Source organism: Corella eumyota, chromosome 5 (genome assembly GCF_963082875.1).
Source record: "Corella eumyota chromosome 5, kaCorEumy4.1, whole genome shotgun sequence".
Taxonomy (NCBI): domain Eukaryota; kingdom Metazoa; phylum Chordata; class Ascidiacea; order Phlebobranchia; family Corellidae; genus Corella; species Corella eumyota.
The window spans coordinates 787,395-807,409 of record NC_137494.1 but is presented as its reverse complement, the minus strand read 5'-3'; the positions used below and the strand labels follow the sequence as shown (position 1 = coordinate 807,409).

Below are 20,015 nucleotides of genomic sequence, written 5' to 3'. Positions count from 1 at the left end.
ATTTGTATTGTGGTAAGTGTGAGATTTCAACAAGGTAGTTCTTGTTGAGAATTGTAAATTTCTTGCAGAGCGTTTTTGCTAAATGTTAAAAAGTTAGCAGTTTAGTTATATATGTAGCTTTAAAAATAGTAAGAAATAAAATGTTATTACAGTTTTTAGCATTATAGAAAGAATAGAAATGTAAAATTATAAATAAATATTAAAAAAATCATAAAAAAATATTAAAAAATAATTTTTTTAAAAAATTAAAAAATAATTTTTTTTAGAGAATAAAATAAAAATATCTGGGTTTTATTATTTTATATCTTTTGTAATAAGCAATAAAGTATATTAAAACTTAACACTTAATTAACGTTGTTATACAATTTAATTTAATGTGGTTATAAAGACTTTTGTTTTGAATTAAACAACGTTGTTAACGCAACATATATCTTTTGTTTAAAATCATTATATTCTGTTAATTATAAAACTAACATCCTAAAAATGTAATTAAAAATATTGGAAAATATAATTAAGTTTTAAATCTATATAGACTTGTATGCATATTAATCGAAAATTAACTTAATCTTAGATAGAATATTGATTAGTATGGATTCAACTAGGGAGTTATAAGAAAGATGTCATCATTAATATTTAACAGAATCTAACCTTATTCGAGACTTAAGTCATGTTTATAGTCATTAACTAGTACAGATAGACAGAAGGCAAGTTTGGAAAATCTAGTATTCTAACCACTAGGGAAAAAACGTAAAAAACAAACCACGTGATCAGGATTAAATCGAATTCTGATTGGGATTAGCATTCTGTTTGTAAACAATTTTAAATTGCCTCGTTGGTTTAAATACAACGAAGCAGGATAACTGTATGTTTATATTGAACTAATCTTTTTATTGATTAATTACGCGACCAATTTAAATGACATTTTAAACCTGTTTAAAGGATATGGAATTGGGTTTTAATAGATTCCTGTTTAAATAACCATGTGGCCAATAGGTTTTTTAAGTTTAACTTTATTTAACTTATTTCTTACAGAAATTTATGTTTTTTATAGCGTTTTAATATTTTTTTTTCGATTTTTTGTTAATTCTTTGAATCAGGAAAAAACTATATAGCTATAAAAGCAACTTTATCTAACTTATTTATGTTAAAAATTTGTGTTTTTATAGCGTATAAAAAACGCGTTTCTTAAATTTTTTGCTAATACTTTAAATAGAAAAAGAAAAATATTAACGTAGAAATCTATATACCAGTTTCAAAATATATTTGTATAAAAATATAAAGAATAGAATATAGAAATTATATAGGTAATACAATGAGCAATGTATTATGCCACAAACAAAATTTATCCGAGTATAAACGAAGTGGTTACGGGGTTTGAACACCAATAACAACATTGAAAAGAAATTTTCGTTTCACTTGGCTAATCTGTGTAGGTAGCTCTGACTATTGTGAATAGCTCAGTTATTTTCACGGGGCTTTGTGTAATTTAGATCACGTTAACTCGAGGTAATCGAACCTGGTTTCAATTAATTGTGATATCCTGGGTTTTGTGTTAAAATTATAACAAAAATGTGGTTGCTTATTTACAAACGTATAACAAGTAGAATTGTATTTTATTTGTATTTTTTGGATATTTTCTCTAAAAAAATTATTTGGTAAATTATAAAATGTTGCAAACTATATTGGTCATAAAATTTAACCATTAAAACCATATAAATGGTAGTTTACGTAACCATTAGAAATCATTACAGCCATTTTTTGTAATTTAGTTTTTTTTAAGCTATATTGGTGATAAAATTTAACCATCACAGCTGTATAAATGGTAGTTTATGTAACCATTAGAAGAATAATAAAAGCTGTATAAATGGTAGTTTTTGAAACCATTAAAAACCATTAGGAAAACCATTAGAGCCATACAAATGGTAGTTTTTGTAACCATTAAAAACCATTACAGCAACCATTAAAGTCATACAAATGGTAGTTTTTTTAGAAATTATATCGGCAATTGTGCAATTGCAGTGCAGTGGTAACTCACGAAAGTGTTGTTGTTTTAGCATATGCTCCTATTAACAACGATTATCAGCTTAAACAGGCACTTATGATATTAATTCCATCTTTTAAATGGGTTTTTGGTTTTTATTTATCGCACTTTAATATTTCAATTGATTTCAATTGTTTTAATATCGCTATCTGACGCTTTATAAGTACGTCACCACGCTAAACAACAGGTCCTTGTGCATAGATTGTATTATGATTGGTAACAGACACTGACCGGTATATATGGACTGTACAAACGTCTATAGTTGACCAATCTATTGTCCACTAAAGCCTGTATTGGTAACAGTTTGGTAAAATAAACAAAACTCTCGTAAAAGAGAAAGTCAAAATAGGAGAGAGCTTTTTTCTTACGCGTGGGTGTATGTCTATAATACAACGCCTCGTTTTATTCATTATTACAAAGAGAAGTTAGCTGTTGGTTATTGTGCAGTTTTCTAGTTAAACTAAATTTAAAAACGGGATTGCGAAGTAAATTAATATATATTTAAGAATAAAGGGGCATGTGAAGTTAGAAATAGAGTGTAAATATGAAGTAAATTAATGATTAATAGAAGGTCCCAACTTTAATTAGTAACGAAATTTAAAGAGAACTTTTTTAAGTTGACTTTTAGACTCTACTAACTTAACTAGTACTTCGTATACCTTTTTAAACGTAACTTTTGTATAACAGGTTATATAGTTAATATAGGATATTCATAAAACTGTACACTTATTGCTAAGAACACCGAAATGCCTGGTTACCAAACCAAGTTTGTCGACAAAGTGAGAAAACGTCATCAGTGCCCATTATGCAAACTTCCAATGCGAGATCCTGTACAAATCACTACATGTCGACATCGATATTGCGATACTTGTTTGCAGACCTTTCTTGGGTGAGTTTAACTTTAAGAATCATACAAAAATATTGACAAAAAAGTTTTTTGGGATTTTAATTCATATGAAGAGTAAAAAAGGGTGTAGTAATATCTAGTAAAGTTATATATGCTTGGTCTGTTTGTATATAGGTTGGTAAACTTATTGTTTGCTTATTTATTGCGTTTTTTGATTGTTTAACTAAAGATTGCATCATATATTTGTTAAATATTGGGGTTAAAATTTTAAATTTTCAACTTAGACCTTTAAGAAGCGAATTTTTCATGCGTTTTATTAAAGCAAAACAGTGAATTATTAAAATTTAAATAAACTTTGCAGCTAATTTTTAAACCACATTTTTTAAACAACGCAAACTAACAAAGCTTACAGCTGCATTTTGCAAGAATTTCGACATTTTTGGCCACCTACTGCGTAACAAAGTGGTATTTATCGCGTATTTAATTGGCATTGTGATGTCACAACGCTCATTTCAACATGTTGTTAATTATTAACTTAAATACGTAACAAAAGAAGTTTTACAAATTCAACATTTTTGCAAATATTAACATTTTTAACAACTTATTTGTTTTAGCGCTATAAAAACCAATATAAGGTTAACAGCCTTGTAATATATTGCTATATATTTGTAGTTAAAGAGCTTGGTTAAACATCTTTTGTTTTCTTAAGGGTTTTTATTGTTTTTACAATTTTAAAGTAGCGTTTGTATATATTTTATTTAATTTTTTTATAAGTTTAAATCTGTATTTATATTAAAAAATAAGCAATGCTCATATTATTCATCTAAGTACAATTAAAATAAGGTTTACATTTCGTTTAAAAATTAGTAAATTTCAATAACTTTAAAAATTGTCAAAACCGATTATTTAAAATTTTCGTAAAATCTGGGTGTGAAATATATTACCCGACATTTATGGCATAATTGTGTGAAGCACACGTCACAATACTCTTTGTTGCAAAATAATGAATTTCTAACAAAAATTTCGTCATCATTTGATGCCCTTAAGCTAAATGTTGAGTTGTTTTAAAAACTAATTTTAAAATTATTTTGTTCAACCAAAATACATAGGATTGTGATATTATCATTTTAATGACCTATTTTTACTATTTTCAACTTTAAACTTGACCCAAAGCCACTTAAATCTTTAATACAAATTAAATTTAATATCTTATATTATCCATAGAATACTAAATTTATATAAATCCACGTTATATTAGATTACAGGGTATATTTTAAGATTTTAACTCGGTTTTCGCCAAATTATTTAAGCTTTAAACATGATATTAGTCAGGCAAGTCTGGACAGGCTTTTTTATCTTTCAAATTGAATAAAAGTCAGGTAGGTATTCTTCACTTTAAACCAACTTTCGTGGTATTCTTCAGCTTTTAACATTGGTTTGTGCGATCTTCTATAACTTGTATCAAATGTTTTTGTAAGAAATATTCGACAAAGATTATCTTTCAACTCTTCAAGATTTATAAAGTTTAATTGTCATAGTAACCAAGTTTAAACTAAGATTAAGTGGTTTTATTTTGTAAATATATCATCTACGTTATAACATAACCTTGTACATTATTATATAAGACAACGTTTAAAATATGTTTGTATAATATTTCGTCCCTAAAAAACTTTATTATTTTGGCAATATCGCCTACAGACTAAATTCTTCTAACCTGAAGTTCAAACTAATTGAATCACTGCGGTTCTAACTTATGCGTCATTTACCACAAGGGCTTCAAGTTAACATGTGCCTAGGTTAAACCCAAAATTGGTCAATCAATAATAAGACAATTTCACAATATACTAAATATATTTACGGTAGTATACCAGTAATGGCAGCGAACTACAAGCTAAAGGTTACGGGTTCAAATCGCGCCAACGCCACACTATTCGGCTTTAAATCCTGGGTTTATAAATAGCTTAAACACATCGAAATGTTTGGGGTTCAAGTCGCACTAATACCACACTATTCGCTCTTCAGCCCGGCGTTTACAAATAGCTCAAACACGTCACAACAGCCCTTTTCTTAAAAATATAAAAAAGCACTAAAAAAATTTAAAAAAATAACATTTCAAAGTTGTTTTTTTTGTCTGAAACGTGGTGACAAAACTTACTTTAAATTGTCTGTAAAATTGGCCTTCTCACATCGAGGATAAATCACTAAAAATGTCGCTTAAGCCTGGGAACCAATCCTCAGATCACGCAATATTATCTCGGTATATTATATTACATAAACATTGTACACCGCTACACTTCTAAGTTAAACCACGAATATCAATCTTATTTTTTGAACTTTGGCAAAAATCGAAGAAATTACATTTTAGCGTTTTTTTATTGGTTTAACTTATAGATAAATATCGAATAAAATGAATTAAAGTTAATATTTTTAAAATTTACTTAAAATAACAATATAAATTAACTTTAATCGATTTTTTATTGGCTAGAAATTACGATTTTTTGGTAAAGTTTAATATTTTCATGAAGTCAACTTGACTATTGTTTTTTAACAATGACCTGTTCCATATATTATGACGTGTTTAAATTGTGACGTCATCATATTATGATTTCATTCACACTTGTGTATTTTTGGCTTCGAAATTTACGTTGTTTATCGTTTAAAATCAGCGCCAGCAATTATAACTGGGAAAAGTCGACAACTAATGAGATTCAGTGTCGTAGAAGTACCTTAGCTTGCTTGTAAAGTCCTCTACCCTGCACTTACAATCAGCTTAATTCTTAAAAGTGGCAATTACACTAAAAAAACAATAACTTAGTAGACTCGTAACCCTTTAACAACGACTTTACATTGGTTTTAAACAGGCTTCGCTTTGTAAGAGTTACCCTACTTTATTTTAACGCAAAAAAATTAATTTCTAAAACTTTTATTTTTAATTTTTCAGGGAAAATTTTATTTTTAAATTTAATTATTTTTCTACTTGATTTTGGTAACTTCTTAAAAAGATTAAAATTGTGTTTTGGAACATTTTATGCTTTTGGCGACAAGGTAAACTATATTCGAGACGACTTTTATATTTATAAACACGTGTCAACTTTAACTTATGACATCATAAATCATGTTTATTTGCCGGTTGTCTGGGTTACATTCTGAGTTATCTTCAAAAATTTAAAATAAACCAAACTTTAAATTTATCGATTACAAGATAGCAGATTGTTTTATCATAAAACCAACTTATGATGTCATAATTGATATAACATGTCATAATTATGGGAGTCAGATAAAAGTTAAATTCTCATAGAAAAGTGATTTTTAATAATTTGATTCCCACATTAAGTACATGAGATTATATCTTGTGACATTATTGAAGTATGTTAATTGAATGTGAGGGTATTTAAATAGCGGGTGATTAATTTATTGTAAATGTTGAATTAATAGAAAAAATTATGTGAAATTAATTTATTTTAACCACCAGCAGATTTTTAGTTAAGTTAAAATGTTTGAATTTTTTCACAAATTTTTGTTTAGTTTTTTTTGGAGTGTTAAATTACCTCGGATTTTGCTTTACAAATAAGTTTTCACATTCCTTTACTTTTGTCGCGAATTCTTCTTCTAAAGAAATGACGTCATCGACTTAAATCATTTGTAAACAAAACTTTATGTAAACTTATAGGTTTGTCTATAATTCTTCTATTTATAAATCTTTAAATCCTTTTAACAACTTACTAATATCAAATTCACACCCTTCCTATTGGTCAGTCTGTTACGTTTCCTTAAACGTCATAATTTCCTCAATATTACGTCATAATCTGAGCGGACGTAGCCTATCAAATATCACAACTTTCTGTCGATTGTATTAGAAACAATATCGTTTGTTTAACCTTTGTCTCATTATTATATTATACCGCTTTGATGATGGTTTATGACGTCATAATAGGGATTGTTGTAAATGAAAGTAATAATGTTTATGTCCAGTCGACTTCCTTATATGGGAAGTTAACAAGTTTTAAAGTTTTCAGAAGGTTTTTATTTGTTTTATGTCTCACCGGAAGGTCTGAGGTTCGATTCCCAGCCTAACCCAAATTAATCAAACGTTGTTGTTTATTGAGAAAGGAATTTAAAATACAAATAACACGAATTGTTAAACATTATCTTATTTCATTTAAAAAATACAGAAAATTTGTGTTTTACTTTATCTCACTTTTACACCACTTTGAAAAGTGTGGTACTTTGTATCACTTTAACACCATTTTGAAAGTAGATTTAATTTTCATTATTACCGACAAAAATAATTAGATATTGCGGAAAATAGTGATCTCGTTTCATTGTTTGTTATTGTGACGTCATATTAGTTTGGCACGTGGGTTATTAAGGTCGCTCATGCGGGAGATTTTGTTTTAAAACAATCAAGACCACGTGATCAAATATTAAATGTTTGTTGTTAATAAAATCAAAGAGAATTACAGCTATAAGCTTATTAACGTTAACAAAATATTGTTTGATATATGGGTAGTTAAAAAAAGTTCTTTATTAAGTGAAATCAAAAAACATTTTTTTAAATTTTTTTAGGAATTATTTTTATAAATTTATTTTATTGTTAAAACAGTGTTGTAATTGTGTTGGTAATTTTTTTAGGAAGTAAGAATCACATTAAACACCATTATTTTGTTTTTTCGCGCATTGATAAAAGTAAATAATAAATACGATATACAATTAATATTACAACAATGCGACAGGAAAAAATGACAAAATTAATTTAATGATTTAAAAAATGTCAAAAGTATTAATGATTATAAAAAGATTTTAAGTATGTTATGGCATGGTCACCGAACCCAAGACACCACTTATTTTTATTTTTTAATAAGGGAATGTTGCAAACAATGTGCATGTATAATATTGTGTTAAATTCTATCCCCTTTAAAATTTAAAATCCACTCAAACAAGGTTTTGCACGGGGTTTAACTTTTAAGAATTTTAAGATTAAGTTAAACAAATATCAAGTTTTTGGGTTCCGAGTTCAATAATAATTACTCAAAAGTCACTCAATATTTTAAATTCTTCGTTAATTTTACTTTAATACAATATCATAGGGGTAAAAATGCACGGTCCTTTATTATTTTTTAGTTTTTATTAGTTTTTGTTTTTTTAAATTGTTTAAATATTTATTTTTCTACCTTTAATCTTTTATGTTATGGTTCAATAATTTTTCGACGTAAAAAGTGTGAATTTTAAATCTGGCGCAATAATATCTATCAACACCTCATTAGGGTACTATTTACTTCATGATTTGTATTTTTCCGCGAGTTTATAAACAATAAAATTTTATAACGTTATATAAAATAAAATTCCTTTGATCAATTCACTTATATAATGACGTCACAGTTACCATTATTCGTCCTTTGATGATCGGTCATCGTAAAATTCAACGTTGACTTTAATTTTAAATTCAAACAAGTGGTCACGTGACACTAATATTAAAATCAAATATAAACAGCAGTTGGTGAGCGGTATTGATGGTCATCTGGTCAATACAGTTTTGTTTATATTTTTATTTGTTTTAATTTCAATATTTATGCTGGGATGTCAAATATTGGTTGTAAATTAGTGTTTTTATTAATTAGTTTTGTGTTAATGTTTTAAATCTTAAAACAAACACTAATTAGAAAATTAGTAAAATGTTTACAAAATAATTTTTAAACTCAGTTTAGCTATACCTTAAAAAATAACATTAATTCAAAAAAGGGTCAATAATACTAGAACAAAAACAACTAAAATCCAAGAATTCCAATGCTCTATTACATCACAAAATAGTTTCACAACAAGCAAAATACATTAAAAGTAGTAAAATGAAACTTCATTGGTTGCAACTTTTTGTGTGTTAAACTGTAAACTGTGTTCACGTGACTCGTGGTCGAATAAACACCTGCTTTACTGGGTTTTGTTTCACTTGGAATTAAGGAAGTGGTTTTATGGTATAATGGTGAAATGATTTGGTTTTGCTGAGCTTTGATTTTTGAGGTTTTTATGTGTGTTTATAAGTTTTTTAACGTGATTTACTGTTTATAACGTTATTAGATAGAAGGTGTTTATATGGTCTTTAAGGTTGTTAACTTTTTGCTGAAAAATTAAACACTTTTTAATTAGTATTTTGGGTTGTTTTTTTCTTATTAATTTTTTTTGCTGATTATTCAAAATTGTAACCTTGTTACCTTTTGTGTTTCTGATTTTAATCAATTTTACGTCAAATTCGGTTTTAATCTTGACGTAAAATCTGGTACCGAAATCTCCGATTTTCATCATTATTACGCGATAAAACGTAACTGTGGAACGTTGTTACGTCATATAACCACTATATGTGATCATAGGTGAACTATTAAGCAGAATAATTAATGGTAATCACTAGTTTTTTGGATATTTAGTTAGTTATATGACTATAAAATACAGTGTTATCTAACTCTATAACAACGAAGTTTCGAATTATACATAAGAAAAGTGAATTAAAATGTTGGGATCGCTATGAAAGGGTTAAATCTAACGTCTACCATGATTATATACCGGCTTTAATAAGCATAGAATAAGTTGTAATTATAAAGTTCGTTGAGCCTTCATGTCTGGCTTTAAAATAACTCGGACCACAAGAAATATCTCGAACTTCATTTTAATTCTCTTTGATGTTAATCTCTGTTGTCTGATTTGAGGTTCAATATGACGTCATAAGTGTATCATTATGTCGCGTTTTTAGCATTTTTATTTTTGTAAGATCTTTGATAAAACTGGGGTTATGACCCGTTTGTGTAATTTTCTATGTGCCAGGCGTCAGGCTGACCACTAATTAATAATTAAATATTTTAAATTCTCGGCGTTGTTTAATGTTGAACATATTTTTAGGTCATTTTAAATCTCGTTCAATCCTTTTATGGATTTTTAAAATTTGTAATTTCTTCACCTTTACGGCCTTTGAAATTTAATGATCCAGTTATTAAGAGATTAGATTTCTGCATTCTTTAAATTGACATTATTTTAATTGACTTTTAAAGTGCTTTAATATAAATAAATTCGATTATCTTATAACCTTGATATAATAATGTAAACAATTCTATTGTTACGTGAACAATTAAACAATAATCGTTTCATTAAACAATCGAGTAATTGTAAGTTCTTAAAACATATTACATGATTGTTTAAAACAATTAACAACAATATAATTGATTGTTATTACAACAAAAACACGAAAAATCGATTGTTTAGATAATGCAAATTATACTTAGTTAAAATAACACTTTTTGGCATTCTTTTAAATCAAAATTCTTCACTTAATTATAACTCAAATACACACAAAAATAGGCGGTACTTAAACCTGTCAATCAAACCAAATTCGACCAATAAGAGCAAGTTAGGCTGTGTGACTGGGTGGGCAAAATTGAAAACAAGTCTTAGGCTTGTTGAACTGGTGATTTAAAATACTAATTAGCGAGTTAAAATGACTTGAATCATAGGTTAAAGTTTTACCGGATTTAAGTGCATTGTGGATGACTTTAACATTTTTAAGACTTAGTTTGTGACGTCACAAAAAATGATTCAGATTTTTTTTCCTTACTCAGGGGTAAAAACAAAATTGTTTTTGTGTTTTTTTGCAACAGAAAAGTAAAATTAATTAACATCAAATAATTAATTAATTTTTTTTGTTTTTTTTAGTGATGGAGTTTTCAACTGCCCCGTTGACCACATGTGTTTGGACTACGCTAAGGTGAGTGTTAAAGTTAACTTTTAAACCACACTCTGGTACCCAAATACGTCATCACGATTTAATCTCATGTTATTTAGATTTTAACTGATTTACAAAATAAAGAATTAAGATTAAAAGATTATCACGAAAAGTGTAAATTTTAAAGTTGATTTGAAAACAGATTTTGTTAACATCACAACAACTATATAGAGTTAATGTGTTGGGATATTTAAATAAAATATTTGCAAAGATTAAACACATTTCAAAACTTGCAATATTTTAAACCGATTAACACAATAAATAAATGTCAATTTGTTACATTTAAGTATAATAACATGACCTTTAAAATCGCTTTAAAGATTTGTGTACCAAATAAACCAGATTTTAAATATTTTTATCTTGACCAAGTTATCAAGACTTTAAAATTATCTTACAAAAAATTTAGTATTTTTTTTTATTTTGGTTTTTCGCACATTGATAAAAGTAAATAATAAATACGATATACAATTAATATTACAACAATGCGACGGGAAAAAATGACAAAATCAATTTAATGATTTAAAACATGTCAAAAGTATTAATGTTTACACAAAGATTTTAAGTATGTCATGGCATAGTCACCAAACCCAGTATATGTTGCCTAAAAATTCACAAATAACTAATTCATTCAATAATACACTCAACAAATTAAGTATTTAATATCCTACATCTAATTTGAGGTACTTGAAGCTACTTTAAACAATTGCGGTTAATAATTAGTTTTCAGATTTAAGTTTTGTGGTTTCTGGTTTCAGCCAAGATTTCACGCGGTTTGGTCTTTCAGTAATTTCATGAAATTCCTAATAAAGTGTTTAAATATATCCAAGGGAAACCAATCTTTGATTTTAACTTATGATAATAATGACTCAGGTTCATTTATTTGTATTTACGTCAATTACAAATTTCATGCTCTTTTAAAGCTGGTTTTAACATTTTAAATATTCCAAACATTGCAAACATCTCAACGTTATATCAAAAATGCGACTTGAAATTACCCAACTGTAAAAAGCCAGCTAATTTTTTTGACTTTTTGGTTCAGCTTTAACGGTTTAAAGCTTACAGGTTGACTTGTTATGCATTAGGTTACGTTTGTTAAGGTTATTATCATGCTGAACAGGAGTTTAAATATCGCTTTACTTTGAAAAACTTTTGTTTATATTTTACATTAATATCCGCGTGAGAAAAAACGAAATTTGTGAGAAAGTTGCAAAAGTTTACAACTTGTGGTATTACCTATCTACAGCATAAACTTTGAGTAATTAATTAATTAAAATGAAGTTGTCTTCATCATGACTATATGACGTATATGGGTCCCACAAACTAATGTGTTTTAGATGGTTTGTTTATTATGGGGGAAATTTTTCCAAAGTTCAAATATATAAAACTTTATTTGATTAATGAAGATTTGTTTATTTATGTTCTCAAATTACCCAGAACTTTATTAACTTTGAGGTTCATTTAATTGAACCTGACACGTTTGCTTAAAAGTTTAATAACGCAAAGTTCCATCAAGCGGTTAAGGTTGCAAAAGTCACTAAAGTTAACTTGGTTATATTACGGGTGTAACTTGCTGATATTTCCGTTGTTTTTATGTTTCAAAACACACAAATTTACATGGGTTTAGTGGGTTTAATTTTGTGCCGAAATTTTGTTGACAAAATATTAAACTTTGGCGTTTCAAAGGTTTTTTAAAAAGTCAAAGAAAAAAGGGAAAATGCCAAAACTTTTAAAATTTATTTTTCTATATATTTTTATTTATTAAATTGGTAGAATAATAAAAGATAACAAAAAAATACTTATTACCTCTTTATAGAAATACATTTATTTAATATTTTTGCACTACTTCAAATTTGCTTTAAACAATCTTTTATTGTTTAAGTTTTCAATATAGTTATATGTGTGTGGCCGGTAATATATATTTACTGTAAACTTTTTCATTTCCTATTTCATGTTTACATGCAAACCTTTATTATTTTAACTTCAAACTTTTGCGTTAATATATAACATATACTTTAAAGCACTTTACTAAAACTTGAACAATCTGTTAAAGATAGAATAATTGGGTAAATTTTATTAGTAGTAAGGTTAATTTTGCAATCCATAAAAATCTTGAATTTTAAACATTAAAATTGATGTTTAAATTGAAAGTCAAATTTGAATGACAGTTCCCATTCAACATATGTTGTAATGTACTTGTTATAGCATGTATGCAGATTATGGTGCAACCTCCAAGCCGTATACTTAACATTCCTGAGACCTGAGATCATATTTTTTTCAAGTTTTTTATTTGTGTCTAGATGCTAATCATCAAACGAAATCTAAAACTTAAATTTCAAAAAACTAGACAATGTAATTCTACCGTGGGGAACCTAATTCGTTTTAAATTACATGCATAATGGATGTCGAAAATTTTAATACAGTTTTTATTAACTTAAAGTTAACTTTATAAATAATGGATTAGTTTAACACATGTTTCAATCAAACTTAAGCTTAACGTTGGGAACATATGTTCCTATTACAACGCAGTTTAATACCACCAACACCTTGTTGCATAAATAATCTACTGCGATTTTTTCCTGACATATTTTCGAAAATTTAAAATTTGGTAATAATGAAAAAAAATTTAACAACTTTTTGTGTGGCCAAGTTTTCCAAAATAGCAGCAACATATTTATAAATTAATCACATCTCTATACTTAATAAACTAATATAATTCTTTTAAAGTTATTAAGTTAAAAATAGGTCAAAGTTTTATACAAGATTATACTTGTAGGTTTATCAGATTACATATTAAAACTTAACCAAGATATCAATACATGTTTTAAATGTTCAATTGATAAGTTATACATAATACAAAACATCGAACATTGAATAATTATCTTGTATTTTAAAATATAAACAGAACTATTAAAACTTTACGAATATATGAAATATGTTTACCTTTATTATATTAAGAATATATCTTTAGTATCTATTAATAACCAGTTTTTTACCATATTTAAATAAATTCTCGATGACTTTTCCAATAAAAACATAATTTTTGGGCCTTTTACATAAAGAATATTAAAATATATTTACACTAAGTAACAACATTTTTAACTTTATTTATTTAATGTTTTTAGATCTACCCTGACCCTGACTTAGAAACTGATATAATGTCTCTTACCACACATTGTAGTAATTATCCATCTGGGTGTAAATGGACTGGCAAGCTTCATAACTTAAAGGTGAATTTACGAAATTTTTAATTGCTTTATAAGTATGGGAAAATTATAAGTAATCTTAATGCAAACTTTTTCTTATTTTCACATAGATTCATTTGGACAAATGCAGCCACAGTGAACGAGATTGCCCGAATCGTTGTGGCATTAGGCTTCGCTCAATGAACCTAGCCGATCATCTTGAGTTTGAATGTAATAAGAGAAGAGTGGTTTGTGATTTCTGTGCCAAAGAATTCACCGGAGAAATGGTAAGTCTGAGGTCCTTTGATCGATTCCAGATAAAAGCAATTTTTAAAAAATAATTATTTTTGTGTGATTTTGAAATACTTTTTGACTAAAATATTGAGGATAAAAAATTTTAATCATATTTTGACCACTAGATGGAGGAGCACGAGGGAAGTTGTCCGCTAGAGAGCGTACATTGTGAGAACAAATGTGGGGCAAAGATGTTGAGGAAATATTTGACAAGACACACAACCGGAGATTGCCCGAAGAGAGCGACCAAATGTACACACTGTAACAAGGACTTCAACTACGATATTTTACAGGTAAACTTAATATATACATTTTTATTTTTATAGGTTTTTGTAATTTTTTATCGGAAAAGAGTATGCTGTTATGACGTGTTAGAGCTATCCGTGAACACTGGGCTCAAGGGCAAAAAGTGTGACTTTGATGCGGCTCAAACCCGAAACCTTTCGGCTTGTAGGCCCATGCCATGACCAATTAGTAAACTACTTTAATATATTTGAAATCCATATATAATGGAGCTTAGTAGACGATATATGTATGTATGTCCAATGTATAGGCTCGCCAAATAAATAAAAAAACGTTTTTGGTGCACAGGTAAATTATTGCCAACAGATATTAGTTATGAGTTGCAATCATGTTATAACAATTAAAATTTCGACTATAAAGCGAGCTGTCTACTAAGTATTAACAATTTTCATAGTTAAATTAGAGTATACATTTTTAGTTATAAATTTTACTATTTTTGCGGTTTCCTAGTTTATTATATTAAAGAAAATTTCATAATATTTGACTTCTTTTTTTCACTATTTTAAAATATCAATTTTTCATGCTCAATATAAATGAACTGTTTTTATTCTCACACAGACTCACTTTGGTAACTGCCCACGATATCCGATCAGTTGTCCGAATCGTTGTGACGTTTTAAAGATCGCCAGGGAAGAATTGGAAATCCATTTAAAGGAAAAATGTAAATCAGCCTTAACTGCTTGCCCATTTAAAGAAGCTGGGTGTAAACATAAGGTAATATGACGTCATATTAGTTACTATTTGTGACGTTTTTTATGGATTTTTCTATTATTGTTCAACTTAATATAATGTATTTAGTATTTGTTTAATCATTGTTCGTGTACAAATAATTTGGGTTTAACGGGACTTGAACTTAAAACCTTGCCCTTAGAACAACTAAAATAAAAAGTCATTCTTGGCAACCGAAAGAACTTTCTTTTAGTTAAACAACCCGCCTTATATTACTTCTATACAAATATTAAAACAAATAACTTTCAATATTGGAATGTTTAAAGTTTATTTATTGGGCGTAAATTACATTGTGTTTAAATATTTAATCTTCTACTATTTAATATTTGACGTAAAAATTACGTGATAACTTAAGTCAAAAACGTATAAACGACCCAGTTTTCCTACATCTTACGCAAAAGTTGTTTTATTACACTACACACACTTAGATGACTAGATCATGTACAAACAGTAGTCAATAGCTCGCCCAACGGTCGGGATTTTAATTGTCGTAATATAGTCACAACTCCTAACTAATATTTTCCTGCGATAATTCACCCATACGACACAAATAGCAGTTTTATGTATTGCAGGCCCATAAATTGAATATATTTATATATATCTTCTACTAGGCCTTATTAAATATACATATAAGCGCTTTGTTGTTTAATATAATGTCTAATACAAAGTTTAATGTAGACCAATATAACTTTAATTTATCCAATTTATGTATTAGTATTAGTTACTTGGTTGCCATGACATTCATACTTGACTAATTTTCTATTACTCATCATTAATATTCACTTTATTTACTCGCAATTGTTCACACCGCCCACTGCTATTATGACGTCGTTGTAGTTCCTCTATGACGTACACAAACGGCGTTCATTGTGTACACGAGTAAGCGTGGAATTGTGTTGAAGTGGACTTAAGTTAAACGAAGTTTTAAATGTTTAACTTTTGGCGCTTAAAACGATTTAAAGCGGGCTTTATTATATGGAAATGTTAACTGATGTATTTTCCCATGGGGTTGAAATTTTAAGTTTTCATTCTTTTTAGATTATTTATTTTTATTCATTATTTTATTTGAAAACGACAGCGTGATGTAGTGGTTAAGAACACTTACTACACCACAAATGAGGTCGTAGGTTCAGTCCCAACTGCTCTTATGCTGTAACACCCTTAAGTAAGGCGCTATAAACGGTATAAACTCCTGCTGAGCCAGCACCTAATCAGCAGCTTAATTATCAATTATAATTTATATAATATCCCAAACTGCCAAAGTCAACCAGAGACTGGGTCGGAGTAACTGGTGTTACTCCATGTTTAGATCGCGCATTCGACCTTTTCTTATTAAGAATAAATTTATATACAAAAAAAATAATTCTTAAAAATAACAAATTTTTGCCACATATTTTAGTGCCCAAGATACCATCTCGATCGCCATCTCGCGGAAGCAAATAACACTCACATAAAAAGTATGTTCGAGTTAGTTAAGCTACAAAAACAACAAATCGGTGAACTACAGCGACAAGTAAGTGACCTGAGCATTAACAACAACGGGGTCTTACTCTGGAAGATCAGTGATTACTCCAAAAAGTTGCAAAATGCTCAAAAAGATCAAATTATTGAGATGAAGAGTCCACCTTTTTACACACACAGACATGGTTATAAACTTCAGCTTTCTGCGTTTTTAAACGGAAATGGAAGCGGCCTAAACAGTCACATGTCACTGTATATTCGAGTTCTGCCTGGGGATTATGACTCTCTGTTAGAATGGCCGTTTGCACACGACCTTACATTTACTATATTAGACCAAGGCGACCCTTTATCCTCAAAACGAAGCCATATAACTGTCAGGTTCACTCCAGATCCAACCTGGAAGAACTTCCAACAACCAACTGTGGATTCAAATGTCGATGATTCCAATCTTGGGTTCGGTTACCCCAAGTTTGTTTCCCATAAAGAGCTAAAAGACAATAATTACTTGAAGGGAAATAACTTGTATATAAAAGCGATTGTGGACACCTCGCGGATTGTAATTCCTTAGATTTCTCGTGTTTTTTGTTTGTTTTATTTAACCTGCCATATATCGTATATTATAAGGGTTGAATATTGAAGTTATTGCTAGTAGAAACACTAGTTAAAATATTTCGGTACTTACAGCCTTTAGGTTGAAAATAAATAAAGTTAAAACCCTTCCAAATAAAGTTAAAACCCCTATATTGGTACTTTTAGTCTTTAGGTTGAAATAAATAAAATTAAAAACCCCTTTTTGTTAAAAAAGCTCGTTCTTAGAATAACGGTCTTAGGAGTTTTTTTTTATTGTTGTATTGATTCAAAATGTTATAGAACTCGACTAGTGATATTATTTTAGGTATATTAGTAAAACATGCTGGTTATGTTTTTCTAATCTTTTGTATATTTCGTTTTTTTTCGCTTATTTGTTAATTTAAATTAATATTTTTTGTTGTTGGTCTAATATTTTGTTCCTCATGGATTTATGGTTAGGTCAAAATTTTAATTCTTTATTTTTTGAATTAAAATTTAGTTTTCTTTTTATTTTCTGCTTATTTGACTTTTGTTAAGTTTAGATTTTGTTGAAATGTTATGTAAACATCTTTAGTTAATTGACCATCGATTTTTCTGTTTTTTTTTCGAATAAAAATTAGACAAAATTATTGGTTTGTTATTTTATTTATATCTTATCCTCGATGTGGAAAGGTCGAATGCGCATCCTAAACATAAAGTTGTTTTGATCCAGTCTCGAGTGCGCTACAGTATGAGAACAGTGAGGATTAAACCCACGACCTAATGGTGGTGTAGCAAGTGTTCTTATAATATATGATATCCCAAACTGCCAAAATGAAGACTTGGTTGGGGTAACTGTTGGTACTCTATGTTTAGGTCGCAAAGTCGACCTTATCACATAGAGGATAAATAAAAAAAATAACAAGTTTAAAACTGGATTTAGTAATTATTTTTTTCCACCAATTTTTTTTTTAAATTAAATTGTTTTTATTTTTGTTTGACAACACGAATTATTATTTTTTATTTGGCAACAGCGTCTTTTGATTGACACGTGCGCGTGCGCGATGTAAACAAAAATTAACATCGAATAATAAACTAAAAAAAATAATGAATAAAAATAAATATTCTGATTTAGTTAGATGTTAAAGAAACTTAAGGATTGTTTATTAAATTACAAAAAATAGAAGAACTAGGAAATTTAATTTTAACCGTTACGTGTTTTAATTAAAATATAAAGAATAACAATTATATAGTTACTTTAAAAACACCGGCAAACCAGCAGCGTGGTGTAGTGGTAAGAACACTTGCTACACCACACATGAGGTCGTGGGTTCAATTCTCACTGCTCTCATTCTGTTGTGCCCTTGAGTAAGGCACTATAAACGGTATAAACTCTTGCTTAGCCAGCACTTCATCAGCAGCTTAATTACCGAGCAATTATAATCTATAATATCCCAAACTGCCACAGGCAACTCGAGACTGGGTCGACGTAATTGATGTTACTCTATGTTTAAGTTGCACAATCGACTTTCTAACATCAAGGATAAAGATATATACAAAAAAAATATATATATTTATATAAAGTATTACAGTTAACTAATCAACCGATTAAAATATTAATTTTAAAGAATTTTTAAGTTAAAATAAGTTTTATTAAACAATAGATATTAAAGTTTTTAAAATAACATGATAATAAAGATCATATTAATATTTCTGTTAAACTTTAAATTTTGTTTCACAAACGATGTCCAAAATTGTACTTTATCCTCAATGTGGGGTGAAAAGCAATCATGCACATCACCAGTGTTGCCAAAAAACTTAACATCAGATTTTTGCAACATCGAAAAAGTTGGAAAAATTTCAAACAAGGAATTTTTGGAGAAATTTGCTTTTCAAAAACCAGTTATTTTTGAAGGGGTTTCTGACAACACTTTATTTAAACAAAGATGTTTAGTTGAGAACCTACTTAAAGAATATGGACATAAAATAATCACATTAAGCACAGCTAACACTCACTCCTATGATAAAACTGATATGACTTTTAAGAAATATATAAACGAAGTTTGGGGCTCACAAGATATTCAAAAATCAGGAGCAGAAACTTTATATTTTTTCGGGAATCATAATTTTAAAGATTGGGAAGGACTGTTTAGAGACTATGTTGTACCACTGTATAAATTACCCAATAAGGGACCAGCGTTTAGTTTCGGTCTAGCGGGTGCAGGAACAGGGGTTCCGTTTCATTTTCATGGTCCCGGTTTTGCCGAAGTTATTCACGGGAGTAAACGTTGGTTTTTATCGCCTTACGAACTAAAACCTGATTTTAACCCAAACGAAACAACCTTAAAATGGGTTTTAAACGAATATCCAAACTTTGAAAAACACGAAGATTTTTATGATTGCATTCTGAAACCGGATGAAGTTTTGTATTTTCCAGATAGATGGTGGCATGCTACATTGAACTTAGAAGATTCGGTTTTCATCTCAACTTTCTTGGGTTAATATTAATTTGGTTTAAGATAATTGGTGCTTGATTTGCTGTGGCAAATAATTTTTTGTTTTAATTTATTTATTTGTTCACATTGTGAAGCGTATACATTTTTGTACTTAACTTTTATCAAAATTGTTAACTTTAATGTTACCTCAAAAAGATGAAACCAATTGTTCAATGTTTTTTTGAATACTTGACATTTATATTAAAAACTATTTGAAATCTAGAGGTAAACTGCTCTTATATTTTTAGTTTTAGCAAAATTAAACAAAAATTTGCCAAAAAACTATCTAATCTAGACCACTGCGATGATATTAATTATGTTATTTAATTGTTTTTTGTTCAGAGATGTTCAA

The 20,015-nt window shown here is 28.3% G+C and overlaps 2 protein-coding genes across 2 annotated transcripts; both read left to right on the top strand.

Moving 5' to 3' along the window:
• The first annotated feature begins 2,732 nt into the window (after nt 1-2,732).
• Nucleotides 2,733-17,794, top strand: LOC145751991 (TNF receptor-associated factor 4-like). Its single transcript, XM_082568171.1, has 7 exons — nt 2,733-2,930; nt 10,581-10,632; nt 13,773-13,877; nt 13,964-14,119; nt 14,252-14,419; nt 14,988-15,143; nt 16,558-17,794. Exons 1-7 carry the CDS (start codon nt 2,788-2,790, stop codon nt 17,185-17,187), a joined length of 1,410 nt encoding a protein of 469 aa, XP_082424297.1. The 5' UTR covers nt 2,733-2,787; the 3' UTR covers nt 17,188-17,794.
• A 1,054-nt stretch (nt 17,795-18,848) lies between these two features.
• LOC145752884 (jmjC domain-containing protein 8-like) lies at nt 18,849-19,949 on the top strand. Its single transcript, XM_082569249.1, has one exon. It carries the CDS (start codon nt 18,855-18,857, stop codon nt 19,668-19,670), a length of 816 nt encoding a protein of 271 aa, XP_082425375.1. The 5' UTR covers nt 18,849-18,854; the 3' UTR covers nt 19,671-19,949.
• The last annotated feature ends 66 nt before the right edge of the window (nt 19,950-20,015 follow it).